At 42.3% G+C, this 15,186-nt stretch overlaps 1 protein-coding gene across 1 annotated transcript in view; it reads right to left on the bottom strand.

Moving 5' to 3' along the window:
* Nucleotides 1-15,186, bottom strand: part of SLC6A6 (solute carrier family 6 member 6) — a 271,368-nt gene that overhangs the window by 14,336 nt on the left and 241,846 nt on the right. The window contains exons 11-13 of the mRNA XM_085624442.1: nucleotides 13,647-13,784; nucleotides 8,526-8,628; nucleotides 2,932-3,032 (exon numbers count right to left, since the gene is read on the bottom strand). Coding sequence (XP_085480568.1) covers nucleotides 2,932-3,032; nucleotides 8,526-8,628; nucleotides 13,647-13,784 — 342 coding nt within the window. The remainder of the gene's footprint in view (nucleotides 1-2,931; nucleotides 3,033-8,525; nucleotides 8,629-13,646; nucleotides 13,785-15,186) is intronic.

Raw genomic sequence — 15,186 nt, 5'->3', positions numbered from 1 at the left:
ATTATGGCTTTATCAGGTAAATGTTTTGGCATCCTGAAGTCGCTTAAGAAAATCAGTCTGCTCCCTGCATCGGCCCAGAAGACAGTGATCCAAGCAGCAGGGATTTCACGGCTGGATTACAGCAATATCCTTTATTTTAGGATCTCTCAGTTCAAGCGGCTTCAAAGTGTCAAGAATTCTGCAGCTTTCGGCTCTTGTTAAAACGTCCTATATGGGCGTCAATGGGCTACGCACATTCTAAACCTCATTGGCTTCCAGTGAAGAAACAGCTTGTTTTTAAAGCCCTGATCTTTTGTTATAGGATTTTTAGGAGGACAGGCGCAGCTTACTTGCATTCTCTTATTAATCCCTATTCTCCTTCTAGATGTCTTAGGTCCTCGGATACGTTATTATCGCAGGATCCCAAAGTGAATAGAGTTCGGATCGGGGGGAGCTCTTTTATCTTTCTCGCACCAAAGTTGTGGAACTCTCTTCCAAGTTAGTTGAAACTAGCCGATTCAGAACTTTTGTCCCAGGAGAGCCTTAAAACTTGGCTTTTTAGATAGGTTGGCCTTCTTACTGAGCTTATGTGTCTTTTTGGGAGTTTTGTGGACTGATTAGTGCCAGGACACTCTTGTTGGAGTAGCCACGCGCTTTATAAATGTCATTCATTCTTGGACCAAACAACACCACTGGTTAGCACAAGATGATCTGGACAAAGATGTAAATGAAACCAAACTGTGAGCTCCATTACACCCGGCCCACAGCAGTCAAGAACCTTCTGCTGAGTATTTCAAAGCTTACGGGTCCTGATTATGAGTTGCTTAGATTTCTTTCCCTGAAACACTGTGTTTGTTCTGTCCACCGTACCTACAGATGAGCTCTTTCAATACTTAATCTGCTCTCACCTGATTTAGATGGGGTGGTAGTATATTTTGGCAAAAAACATCATATCGACCAGTTTATTGTGTTTTAGGGGTAGACGTGGCTTGAAGATACGCCTCCACCTCTACCTCCACGATTGGCTGCGACAAGCTCTGGCGGTCAAGGCACAAGGGCCGAGAGCCTCCGAATATTGGGCTATTATTCCACCATCATGAACGATGAAGTAAAATTCATGAAATCTCACCGAAGAAATAAATGTGTGCAGCTATCATGGAAAGGTACACATAGTGTCCCTGACATGCAAGTTACAAAAACATGTGCTTACTGTCTGTAAATTCACAATTTAGGGGACACTCCCAGTGTACAAGAATGTTAGTAGAATTTTCACCCAAGATCCGCATGCTTTGACAAGATCTTAATTTTGCATAAATTGAAGGCTCAAGGGTGCCAGTGAGTCACCAGGGTTAATGTTCTAATTCTCGACACTCGGATGCAATCCTACAGACTGCTTTAGAGTACAGCAGAAAGGATACTCCATTTCAAAGGTGACTGAGTACCCTTTCCGCCGTCCTGAAGGTCCGCTTGTCGCATTTACAGCTGGACGGACCCTCAGTATGTCAGTGCTGGAGACTACTACATCTCTACCGCCGGCATACACTTCTGACGGAAGGACAGAGTAACGTTTGGCCATTTGACCCTATTTATAGTGGGTGGTCAAATGACCAGTCCTGGCTAAGTAAAACCTGCCAGTAAGAGGCAGTGAAAACATGTATATGACCCTCATGCCATGGAAGACAACTCCCATGTCAAGAGAGCTCATTGCTTTTTTTTTTACTTTCAAAAAGAAAATAATCCTCTTTTGCGATTTTCTTTTTAAAAATAAAAATCAGACTTTAAATGCATTGACAGGCAGGGTCTTATCACAGGCCCCTGCCATGCACGAGAGGCCATAACCTTTCAGGGGGCCCTAAACTGAGCCCAAATCTAGTGAATATCTGTGAAATATGGGTGACTCAAAGGCCCCTCATCACATTCTGCAGAGGGGCCCTCATTATGCATTGCACCACTGTTGACAAGAACCACCTTGATGGCGGTTCCTGCAATTGTAGGAGATGTTCACTTGGCTGGTGGCCATCTGTAAATACTGTAGGCGGGTACTCTGTCAGGGTGATGGAGTAGTTTATTCGGTCACCCAGACGGAGTAAGGCCTGTCTGCCAGAATCTAAATAAGGGCCTGGGGGGCATATTATCAACAACGGTGTTAAAATTATCGCCGGAACGGCGTTAAAATTATCGCCGATTTAGAGGCAGGAAACTGCCGCTAAAGCGGCAATAATGGGCTTGATAACATGCCCTTGAGAATTCCAATAGAAGCCCATGTTCTGGTGTGAACCTGGACTTCTATTGGAATTCTCAAGGGCACATTATCAAGCCCAGTATCACTGTTTTAGCGGCAGTTTCCTGCCGCTAAAGCGGTGATAATTTTAACGCCGTTCTTGCTAATATGCCCCATAGTGTCTTTGCATATCCAAGAGTTCTTGCTTACTCATGACTTTAAAAAGATTGCAAAATAAGATTTGAAAAAGTGAAACATCCTCAACAAACTCCCCAATAAAAAGGAAAAACACCACAAAAAATATGAAAATAACTTGCTATAATTTGGTGTAAAGAACAAGTACATATTTTGTGTGGGCATTTTTTTTTTTTGCCCCTCTCCACTTAGCCATAGATCAAAAATTCAGCTTCGAAATCAGCAATGCAAGGAAAACCCATTCTTATTTATGATTATAGTATATGGTCCACAACAATGGCAAGGTAAAAAACAGGCAAGAAGCTGAGAGTCCAAAAGCAGTGATGCAGCTACTCCGAGTAAATGGAAGTCTGTGGACGAGTCTGGGCGCCAGTGCAAATGAAATCACCAGCAGTCGCGACAGCCAATGGCTTACACTTGAGAACGTGTTAGGTCAACAATGGTGGTTGTAGTGCATGCAGTTGTGGTGATTCTGAACACATTAGATAGGGCTTGTGCATCCCACATTTTGGGGGTGCACAAACTGAAAATCTCACCACGCAGAGGACAGGTGTGATTACAGTCCAGCTCCACTTCATCCAGGGGCCCGGCCGGTAACCGATCATATCCTCGATGGCGTCATACAAATTATCAGCGCCTGAATAAAGGCATCACAAACAAACTCGTCAGTGAAAGAAGTAGGAAACATTCATGCCCTGGTGCAAAGTACAACATTTCTTGTCTTGTTGGACAACTAAGCGATTTCCTAATATGTTTAGATTGAAGGTGGCCCAATTCATGGGCTGCCGTAGAGTTCCCAATTCACAGGAACTTTGATAGAACTCTGAATGCATCCCTCACTCATCTGAAGCGTTAAAGCCCAACAAACCGAGGGGCATATTTACAAGCCCCTAACTCCACCAGAGCATCACTTTTTTTTAAGCTCTGGTGGTGTTGCGCAATTCCCCATATTTAAAGAGCTTAACGCCACCTTGTAAATATGCCCCTTTCCGCCGCAGTCTGCTGTGGCAAAGTGGCAGGGAATTGGTGTTGCAGTGAGTGGTCCACCGCAAAATCCATTCGTTTTTAACGCTGCCCCAGATTTACAAGGCTGAGTCAGTGCCAAAAACTAAGGCCAGTTAATACCTGGTTGTAGGATGGTGATACGAGGAGACATTATTAATTTCTCCTCGTTTTTCCATCACCATCATTGATTGTTTATGTGCAGGAAAGTGTCTCTTCCTGCACATAAACAATCGCCCCTGCTGTGCAGGCACCCTTGCAACATGGGGGCAGGGTTCCTGCGCTGGCGCTAGACAGCTTTTTTAGCGCCAGCGCTATGGAAAACGCAGAGGTGCGCCGTATCTTTGTAAATATTGTGCATCCCTTCGTTTTGAAAATGTCGGAGAACGGCGTTGCCAAATTTGGCTTAACACCGCACTCCGGTATTTTCTTGCTAAATTCTTACATGCTGTCTAATGGCTCTTCCTACATTCCCCTCAACACAATGACTATAGGCATAATCTTCCCGGAGGGCTTCAGTGTCTTCCTATCCCTTTACCTTGTCTTAGAGTTGTTCTTTCTAAATACAACCAGAAAGGCCTTAACATTGGCCAAAGTTCATCCCATATTCAGACGCTCATCTTGCAGAATTTGGCAGCAAGTTCCATTCATAAACCACAGAAAACTGTTTTTCATATCAATTTCCTGCTGGCTCTTAAAGGGCATGAATGGCTCTTGGGTCTCCACAACAATAAGGCCTCAGGGATAAAGAAAGGCAGCACATCTCTCTCTGACCTTTGTTGCCCTGATGAAACATTGACATGGAAAGAGGACCTGATGATTTTGTCAACTTAGGTGCCTTATTCTTCCGCAAAACCCTAAAAGGAGGAGCATCATTTCAACTTTAAATCTACATTAATAGCCACAACTCACTACAGGAACACAAGTCACATTTCTGTCCTTGCTGCAGCACCAAAACCTCTACCCTGCATGTAATAAAACTCTTCAGCTCATAGACAAAGGTGACCACTACTTCCTTATGCAGGGCAGGAAGGGACAACCCAGGTGTGGGGGCAAATGTGTGTTGTTATCCCGCATTCATTTTCCCCGCAGGGAATCACAACGCAGTCGTTACAATGACCGTGTTGTGATTCCGCATACCATTACTCCGCAAGTCGGAACAACGACTTGTGGAGGGGGGGCGCTGGATGTTAGAATAGTATAACTTACTATTCCAACTTCAGTATGTGCGGACAATAGGGAAGGTGTTGGATTTTAAATCCAACACGTCTGTCCCCCCTCCGCAAGTCGTTGTTCCGACTTGCAGAGTAATGGTATGCGGAATCACAACGCGGTCGTTGTAACGACCGCGTTGTGATTCCCTGGGGGAAAAAGATTTGTGGTAAACGTTTACCGTGGGGGGCAAAGGTGTGCTGTGGGACAGCTCAGATCTGTTGGGTACTGTGATACAGTAGACACAGCTTGAATGCGGGAGGCAGGGCAGTACACAGGTAGGCAGGAACAAGGTGGGTTTCGAGTAGGAGCTTGCTTTTAGTGCTTAGTGGAGTGGAACCTGGGACTGTGGGCTACCACTGAGGTCCAGCAGTCCACCCACTGTCTTGCATACCTCCATGCTAGCTCAGGGACAGTTTACAACTGCTGTGAAGAGCTGCTAAAGCTTCCCTTTTCTTTTATTGTTCACAATTCACCAAGCTTCCAAGGTTTAAACAATGATTTTCAGGGTTGCATGGAAGCGGAGGACTCCCTGTGACTCCGAATCTGTGAATGACACACAGTTGCATTCACAATGGAGCCCCCCTCACATATTATTGACCCAGACATATTATGCATGGTACGTGGACAGCACTAGCTCTTTGTGACATGTCTGTGTCTTACTTCTATGTCATGCATTATGGGCTAGTTAGCATCAGGCGTAGACCTAAATATGGCTATTCCAAACCAGATAATATGGTGCTGCACTTTAAAGGAGATGTTTATGGCTCACAAGACATTTGTGAGAATAAACGCGAGCCACAACAGCAGGTCTGCCATTGGGCGGCCACCTCCTAATGATGTATATTGTGCATCGTTGTGCCCGGGATCTAGGCCAGTGCTCCTGGAGTCACTAGTTCTGGATCCCTCATTACTTGTGTTTACTATCTACTACATATGTCTAAATATTCTTCCGAAATCCCTTAGCACAACATCCACCAATTCTGAAAATTCTACTGACCTTTGTAGGATAAATCTAGCATTCTGAGATGTGTACTGGACATAGCAACACCAGATAGAACATTCTGTGATCCTACAGGTTCAACTTGCAAACATGGGTCACTGAATCCAACTGAAACCGGACGCACTGACGCAAACAGCGTGTCCCTCTGCAGGAATCCCATTTCCTCCATAGAATTTGTCTCACTTTCCAGCACCTTCCTACACAACGATTTTTACAGGTTGCAAGATCCAACACCAGTCTCTTTTCATGCCCCTGGAGAGAAAACTACGAACCAGCAGACATCTCTACTGAGATCCTGCCATCAGCATCATCAACGGAGCATGGACACGAAAGCCGTGGCCCTATATAGAGGTAGCCTGAAAGAGAAAATCTGTGTTCAATTGGTGTAGATCTTTTAGGAAGTCTTCCCCAGTTTCATTATTTCAAAATACATAGGGGCAGATTTACAAGCCCCATGCGCCACTTTTGCGTCACTTTTCCCATGTTAAAAGTGACGCAAAAGTGGTGCAAGGGGCTTGGAAATCTGCCCCATTCACTCTAGAACCCATGTTACTGTAAATTTCAGTACTTGATTTGTTATTTGTGGAATCCTTGGATCTTTATTAGTACATCCCATTGACCTACAAGAGAACAACGTTCAGAAACCCATTACAACTTGATACATCATGAGTAGAATACTCATCCCTTTATTCATTGGTGCTACACACACAAACTACACCATTCTCTTACCACTAGCAATGTACTACATGAACACTATATTCGCTGTCCAATAAACACCAGTTCTATCATACTCTCATCTACTGGGACAAGATTCTTTAACACTAGGTTCATCACACAATTCTATGTTAACACAAGACTCATCATCATCTTCATTCTTTTTTACATTGTCACTAAATATTTCAAAGGTAGAATCATCACTCCTTTATATACTAGAGCTAGATAAGTTAACTTTGGATTCAGCATTCAAATTTAGTCTATTGGAGCGACAGATGTTAACACTAGGTTCAGCATCTTATTAAACATGCACACTAGATGCATCCAGAAAAGTTGTGTCAACTTTTTATCAGCTATCACAAGGCACCTTACTAGCCAAGTCATTGCCCTAGCTGGGCATTAAACTTGTAAACCCCATACAGCTTGTTCCTTTTCTTCACATGCACTATATATAGTTACATTAGATACAGCGTTCTCTTATCCACGTGCACTTGTTATATTGACCCTAGACAAATCGGTTGTAAGTCAAAATATCGAGGGCAGTAATATTGTGCTGTAAAAAAGTGTGCGCTAACTATTAATAACCACAATAATGCGCAGTTATTTGTGTATTGTTGAAAGTGCATTTCCTAATTTTAAAATAATGAATGTCCTTATACACTTGCACTAGGTATGGAAATGTTTTATTAGTCCCTTATCTGTTTACACTAGGTACTTGTACAAAAAGATTTAACATTCCCTTGAGCGTTGGCCCTGTATAGCTTAATGATACATCCAAAGCTCCTTAACAATTAACACTTAGCACATTAACACGGATTCTTTATCTCCTAATTCATTGGCGTAAGGTATGTTTATCATTTCATTTTCTAGTGGCACAAGGTATAGTAGACAATGGATTCATTATGCCATTATCCATTGGCAACGCATATGTTGACAATGCAATCATCATCATCCCATCAAAAATGGCATCAGGGATGTAGACAATTGATTCATTATTCCATTATCCACCGCATGACACATATAGACAATAAACTCATTCCTTTGTGTAGTGGCACCAGGGATGCTGACAGTGTAGTCATTATTCTGTTATCCTTAGACAATGGGTTCATCATGCCATTATCAATTGCCACGGCATATGTTGACAATGGAATCAGCATTCCATCATCCGATGGCAACAGGAATAGAGACAATGGATTCATTATTCCATCATCCGATGGCAACAGGAATAGAGACAATTGATTCATTATTCCATCATCTGATGGCAACAGGGATGTAGACAATGGATTCATCATCACATCATCCGATGGCAACAGTAATGTAGACAATGGATTCATTATCCCATCATCTGATGGCAACAGGGATGTAGACAATGGATTCATCATCACATCATCCGATGGCAACAGTAATGTAGACAATGGATTCATTATCCCATCATCTGATGGCAACAGGGATGTAGACAATGGATTCATCATCAGATCATCCGATGGCAACAGCAATGTAGACAATGGATTCATTATTACATCATCTGATGGCAGCAGGGATGAAGACAAAGGACTCATCATCAGATCGTCCGATGGCAACAGCAATGTAGACAATGGATTAGTTATTACATCATCTGATGGCAACAGGGATGTAGACAAAGGATTCATCGTCAGATCATCTGATGGCAACAGCAATGTAAACAATGGATTAATTCTCCCATTATCTGTTGGTGGCGGGCACTTTTTCTCTAACTTAATAATTTGATTTTCAATGGTCTCTAGATCCATCAGAGTAATATGTAATATGAAAGTGTATTCTTCAACTCTGTTTACAGTGCTGCTGTATTACACATTGTATTCTCCTCAGTGTATCACACTCCATGGCAACATTAGCCATAGATTCACAAATAATGCACCTCTCACATGACATCTGTTCTACCTACGTCAACTGCATCAATTCTAGTCCATTCAGAATTATATACATTAGCATTATTTAATCTCACAGTACAGTGATCAATGCTGTGTTCACCTGCACTCAATCATGAGATCTAGATCATTCATGCTTGAATACATTTACGGTTTAAAATATAAAAAATAAAATCTTTCGGGCAGAGGCAGAAATATTGAAGTTTAATTTTCATCTTCCAGAGGTAGCATATACGAAAGCAGAAATGACGAATGGAAGTCATACATTTCTAGAAAAAAGAGCTTTACTTACCATAAACCCAGGCTACAGCAATACATTCAAAGAATGCGACCCACAAAAGGCATACACCGCTGGCTGCATAGTAGTCAAAGAGTTGAAATACGTACATTCCGCCCTAGAGAACAAAACATCTGGTCACCTTTCGAAGCACAGGTAAGTGTAGCATGCAGGCAATATTCATTGTAGAGAGCGTAGTAAATCTCTGATCTGTAGCTGAACTTTAAATGAGTGACTCTACAGACAGGTTTGGGAGAGTAGACCTCACGCCATTTTGCCATTGTGACACCGTTGAACCTGGTATGATTCTACTGCTGTCATTCCCCATTTGAGCTTCTATAAGTACATTGCATTTTTAGTAATGGATGGTCTCATGCAATTCATTGAGTCATCAGTTGTTCCCTACATTGTATGGTGTTGTTTGCTTTCAGTTATATAAATTTTGACAAAAAAAGTGTTATTTGCTTCAATTAAATTGCATTGATGTAAAAATAAATGACAGAAACAAGACTCTTGCCTGGTCTCCCTCTCCTCATCCAAGTCTATTCAGACCTAAGGGACAAGTAGAAGGGTGAGAATTATCTGCAACCTTGCCTTGGATGGAGTAGAAAGGGGGTTGATGAACCACCATCAGCAACCCCCACACCCAACCACGACGCCTCCTTTGACTCTCTCAAACAAGAGGGAAGAGAGGGAATTGTGGGTGACACATCCCCGCGACATGTCCTCTTTTGTGACTCTCTGCTGTGTTTACCAGTGGCACCGACAAAGCAGTTACTAACATGGTGCCAGGATTTCCCTTTCTAGTAGAATGACCTTGTGTTTGGGGGTAGGGAGAGAAGGCAGAGGGGGACGGAGTGCAAGGTAACTGAAATATCTGAAGGGGCAGAGTTACAGACGGAGGAAAAGAGGGAGAGACGTAACAGCAGGTCATCTTTCTTAAAGGGTATTAAAGGAAGAAGTAAGGGAAGGCAGGAGTTACCTTGGAAGCATGGTCGCCATCAGATATTTTAACACAATAAGGAAGAGGGAAACAGGGGCGTGACGGGCGGCCATATTTTGCATCGCTCCCCATGACTCCTACCCACCTGTACAGCTAATACATGGAATCAGCTTACAGAAGTTGTAGACGTCTAGGGGCCTTTAACATTGCAAGATTTTAGATTGTGTATGTATCAATAGAGCATGGTTTTCCATCCGGAGGGGCTCAAGTAACTTCATAGACAACTCAATCGGATGCCTAATGTTGGTCTCCCAACGCAATCTACGAAGTTTCTGTTGGGATACAAATGGGAAGGTGGCAGGTCTCTGCGCCATCAAGACGCCTTCCTCTGAAACTCTCTTCTGTTGCCTCTTGCCATGAGACGCACATAGTAATATTCTAGAAACACCTGAAACCCCACATTTTCCTCCATGGGCCTGATTACAAGCTTGGCAGATGGTTTACTCCATCACAAATGTGACGGATGTCCCGTTCGCCATATTACGAGATCCATTATATCCAATGAAATATAATGGAACTCATAATACCACGGACGGGATAGCCATCACATTTGTGATGGAGTAACCCATCCGCCAAACTCATAATCAGGCCCTTAGTGTTTGGCCTTGATTGAATATCAACCTGCCTGTCACCTCTCCTCCCCCTTCTCCCTGAGTGTTCAGTGTTCTGGAACATGCATTGATCATATATATATATATAAACAATAAATCGAAAATAATAACTTTAGATTCACTCTTGTTTAGGATGTCACCTGAAACCCCTCAGCTGAAACATCCGGTTATTGACAGCTACCAATGTACAATTCTATATCTTGTGCATTCTTCCAGAATGAATCAGGAAATCAAATCCCTGTTACTCAGTGTTGTAATACCACTACAATAAAAGAAAAGTTGATTTTTAGTGTTATGGCCCTGGTAATGGAAAGCCTGTGTCTTCCACCAGTTCGTTAAAGGACTGACAGCTACTGATCCTCTGCCTTCCCTTGGTCTACTGAGATCCAAAGTAGATGGTCTTCACCTGCCACCTCTGGGACTTCTCAGACCCAACAGAGATGCTGGAATGGTGTGTGGTGCTGCAGCACCAACATTCACAATCTGCCTGCCTCCTCCTACTCTGCAGACCAATGGGAGGCAGGGATTTTCTGCATCCATCGGCTGCCAAAAGTCACTGTTGCCCATGCTATCTGTACTTCTTCTCTCTGTTAAGGAGCAGGGAGGGTGGCAAGCACTAACATGGGCTGTGAAGAAGGCTGGATGACAGGAACATGATGCTAATCTATATGTGTGAGAGGAGGGCCTCTTACAAGGAATGGAGGACAGGATACCTTGTAAATGTTATATTAATATACATCAAGGAGCAGAGGATGCTGAGGAAGGAAGGGGGGGCACGTGCAGAGAAGGCCAGCACCCCAGGAATTTCTATACTAAGGATTTGTAGGAAAACTCATGTATAACAAAGCAACTTAATGTAACTCAAAGCATTGGTCGGACTTATTTACCATTATAAAAGCCTGCTAGTGCAGAGCAAAGTTATGCAGCACCACGCAGGCAACCACCCATCTCATTAATCCCTACGTTTGGGCCCAGACTTACAAAGCTTTTTGCGTTGGGATCGTGTAACTTTAACGCAGACCTGATGCAAAATCCTCTTTTGGGACTTACAAACCAATGCAAATTGGTATTTGAATTCATTTGTAAGAAAAAGTTATGCATACCAAGGCGAATTGCTGCTTTGTGTTACTCTGCATCAAGGGGGCATCTCATGGTTGGTACATAGATGTTCTTGTGCAACCACATATGGTTTGTGGTGCAGAACCCCGTCTACTAACAATAGTAGAGAGGGTTTTGTTCTAAAATAAAATAAAATACTTGAAAGACGGCATTAATAGGAGAAATACTTTTAATTTTTATTTCTGCACTTTACAGAACACAGGCAAAGTGAGAAACGTTTTACAGCTTGTCTAGGCATAGGAAGGGTACCTTTCCAGTATAAAATCTATGCTAGGCTCACGCAAACATCCTTGCACGAAGGTGCAAAGTTGTGTATGTAGCGTCCAGCAGCCTGATTGTGCTAGGGAGAAGGGAGGTGAGTGCAATATCTCTGTAGGTATGGTGCTTTCCTGCACTTCCCCATTACACAACACTGCAAAGCCAATTTGGGCGCAGCACTGCATTCCGTGACACTTTTGTAAATATGGGTCTTGGTGTGGCAGAGGTCAGGATCAGCTGGATGGTGCAATAGCGTATTCTAGATCACCTGCACCAGATGCTACGGGAAGAAGAGAACACACACGCACATGATACAATTCTAGAAAGATAGCCGTCAACAAAGAAGATGTTTTCAAGTATGGGATCTTGAGTTACAACACAGGCAGCTCGAGCTTCGCTCCCTTTGTGTAGGCTGTTACTCAGAACCCCTTAGTGAAATATATTCCCATTAGCTACCCATCTATACTTCTATATGTAACGCCGCACATGAGGTAATCAGCGTTACCATAATCGCTGCACTTTGTGACGTCACAGATGAACTATCACATCACGCAATGTGATATTGTGAGAAATCGGCAACAATGATGTGTGAGGAATGTGCTTAGATTCTGCATTTGCTGTAGGTTTTTGCTAGACATGCTGCTCACTACAAGCTGACACAAAAAAGGCCCTCATTACAAGTGGCCCAGCTGCGAAGGCGATTATCATTGCATCTTTTAGAATCCGGTAACACTGGTGTTTGGAATTTAAATGGTGCGATAATTATCACCTATTACAAGTTGAACCCTTTAAAATGGAGAATAACACGCAGATTTTGGTGCTTTGCACACCAAAATCCGCATGTACCGGAATTTTTAATAGGCAATTACCACTGTAAAACTCTGCAAGTTTCACCTTCCGACATTTACCTGGGTGAAATTGTGAGGCATTTATTTATTTATTGATTTATAAAGTTTTATATAGCACGAACGTGACCCACGAGGGTATCAGAGCGCTTTACAGTTTACAGTATAAAACATAAATGGATGAGGTAGTATACAAGCAGTTGAAATGTGTCATTACGTACAAAAGAGATATATAATATATGGATAACAAACATAGGTGACCCGTAATCAGCAGGACATTGCACAATATACAGTTATTGAGCATTAGGTGGTTGTGCTAATAAACATACATATAATATACTCCTTTGATTCTCCATGGGTACGAAGTATATGGATAATATAGGAGACCCGAGACCAACTAAGCTTAACACTAAATACAGTTATTGTGCATTAAGTGGCTGTGGTAATAATCTTACATATAATCTCATTCATCCACCGGAGGTAGGAAATGATATGTGAATCGTATACGTGTCTCGGTGTCAGTCTAGAATTAAGACTTAGGACGTGAATTTGTTCATTAGTAGTATTTTTACTTCTTTTTTGAATGCGGTAAAGGGAGCGATTCCACGCACCACTGGAGGTAAGGAGTTCCAATTCTTTGGTGCAATCCACCACAAAACTTGTAATTATGATCCCTGTGCGAACAGTAGCTTGAAAGAACAGGCCAGTCATAATGAGGGCCCCGGTGTAAGTGAAAAGGAAAGTCAAGTATCTCTGTTTTGTATCATGATTTGTTTCACCCAAGATCCTTGGAATCTGCTCTATTCCGTTATTAAGTTATTTGGGAAATACATATATTTTATTACTCCATTAATATATTAAAACAGGCTTGATCAAGAGCTCACAGAATCAGGCCTATTTCCATCCTTTTACAGATGTATTCTAGTCTCACTGTTCAAAACTTGTATGAAACACCACCTACGTCTGAGGGTACAGACCAGGACCTGTTTTAATATCCATACAGGAAAGTTTGTGCAATGAAATTACACCTCATTGCATATGTTTAGCCGATTTCACTCAGGTTGTGATTTTTAGTGATCATTCCGTAGCAATGTGGTATCAATGTGCAGTGGGGATGTGTTCTTAATTTCACCGGGGATGTTGACACTTGCAAGGATGCTACGAACATTGTGATACCACTCCCCCAACCTGTCTGACATTTCACATCAACCTGCTACCAGTCACTTCCTATTTCATAAGTCATCTTCCCATTCATTCACCCTGTCCTATTTTGGCAGAATAAGAGCCTCAAATTACTTACTTCAGTGACCATAGAGAGTCCCAGAAGATAGCTGAGTATACACACTATGGCGATGAAGATCTCCCGTCGGTATCCCTTCCTTAGGAAGGATGGGTACAGATCAACTAATGATGTGATCTGTCCTTCAACTTCAACAAACTGCAGAGGAGAGACAAGAAAACCAACAAAAAGCATCATATTTACCATTAGCCATTACTGTAGAGCGACATCTTGCTCCAAGGACACATCCCCTTCTGCCTTCGTAGTGAGTACTGATCCAATGCTGAACACTTAAATCTAGTGGTGTGAAATCCCATATACCTAATTTATTATAGGAATAAATCTATCATTATAAGAGGAGAATAGAGATAGGCACTATGCTTCTGAAGTAAGCATCTCTTAGCATAGGTTTGGTTGGCTGGTTTCTTTGGTGAAAAGGATAGGTGGGCTGAGTCTATTTCACAATCTCTGCTGCATTTTGGATTTATCATTGGTTTCTTCATTTGGCAGAAGCTCTACGCGCATCACAATGCACATGGTGTTCAACGGGTAGAGTGAGGAGAGCAAGAAAGGGGCACCAAAGGAGAGGGTGGGTGGCAGCTGAGACTCTCATTGCTGGCATTACATATCCCGTAACCCAGAAGCAACATTGAAACTTCCCAGAACTGGACTGTAAGCAGAGGAAGATGTTGATATTCATTGCATTTAGTACTGGGAAAGCTTTACCCTTTAACTAATGTTAGAACACTAAAATGTTGTGAGTTCACCTGAGAACAATTGAGCTGTATATGGTCAACGCACTGCCGTAGTAGAGTTATTTTCCTTTACCTTTCTGATAAGTACCATTGGCAGAACCTGTGCTCGTGAGAAGGGACAGGAGGCTTCCTTCCCATACGGATGAGGGAACCCCTGCCTTTCATTTCGCTCTATCATATTGCAAAAATAAAGCAGTTTAAACAGGCTACTTAAAAGTTAGCATTGTTCTGGAGTCTTATTGTCTTATCTTTATACTTTTAGTCAGCATCTTGAACACTTTCTCATATTCACACTGTGTTGTGTTCAAAATTCTATCAACTGAATCTGAACAATGTATGAAACAACATAGTCTAATGCCACAAAGATACTATAAACTCTAATGACAAATTATAGTTTTTCTGTATGATCAATACATTGTGTTATTTCAGTTTGTTGGTGTAAATAGATTTTAAGGTCTTGACTAAGAGTATATGTCGAAAATATATCAGATGGTGATATGTGAGAATTGAATCAATTTGTCAAGCGAGCCCCAGCATACTATGCAGATCATTGGCTTAAAACCAGAGCTAGTACCGCCTTAAGGTGAGGTAAGAGGAAAGCGCTGGAGTGTGCCACTGGAGGTAAGCAATCACAAGAAAGAGTCTGAGAAGGACCAATTGATATTTTACCTGGAACACCGAATTTCTTAGCACCGTTCCTGTGTTCTCCTAAATAAGCTTGGATCTAACCATTGCTGGTGATTCTGCACCCTTGAACCTGTGAATCCTCTGTCTCTTTATGCTGTAACTTGTTTATAATAGAGCAA

Source organism: Triturus cristatus, chromosome 9, assembly GCF_964204655.1.
Source record: "Triturus cristatus chromosome 9, aTriCri1.1, whole genome shotgun sequence".
In the NCBI taxonomy this organism is placed as follows: Eukaryota; Metazoa; Chordata; class Amphibia; order Caudata; family Salamandridae; genus Triturus; species Triturus cristatus.
Note: the sequence above shows the minus strand (reverse complement) of the source record. Positions and strands in the feature narration are given on the sequence as shown.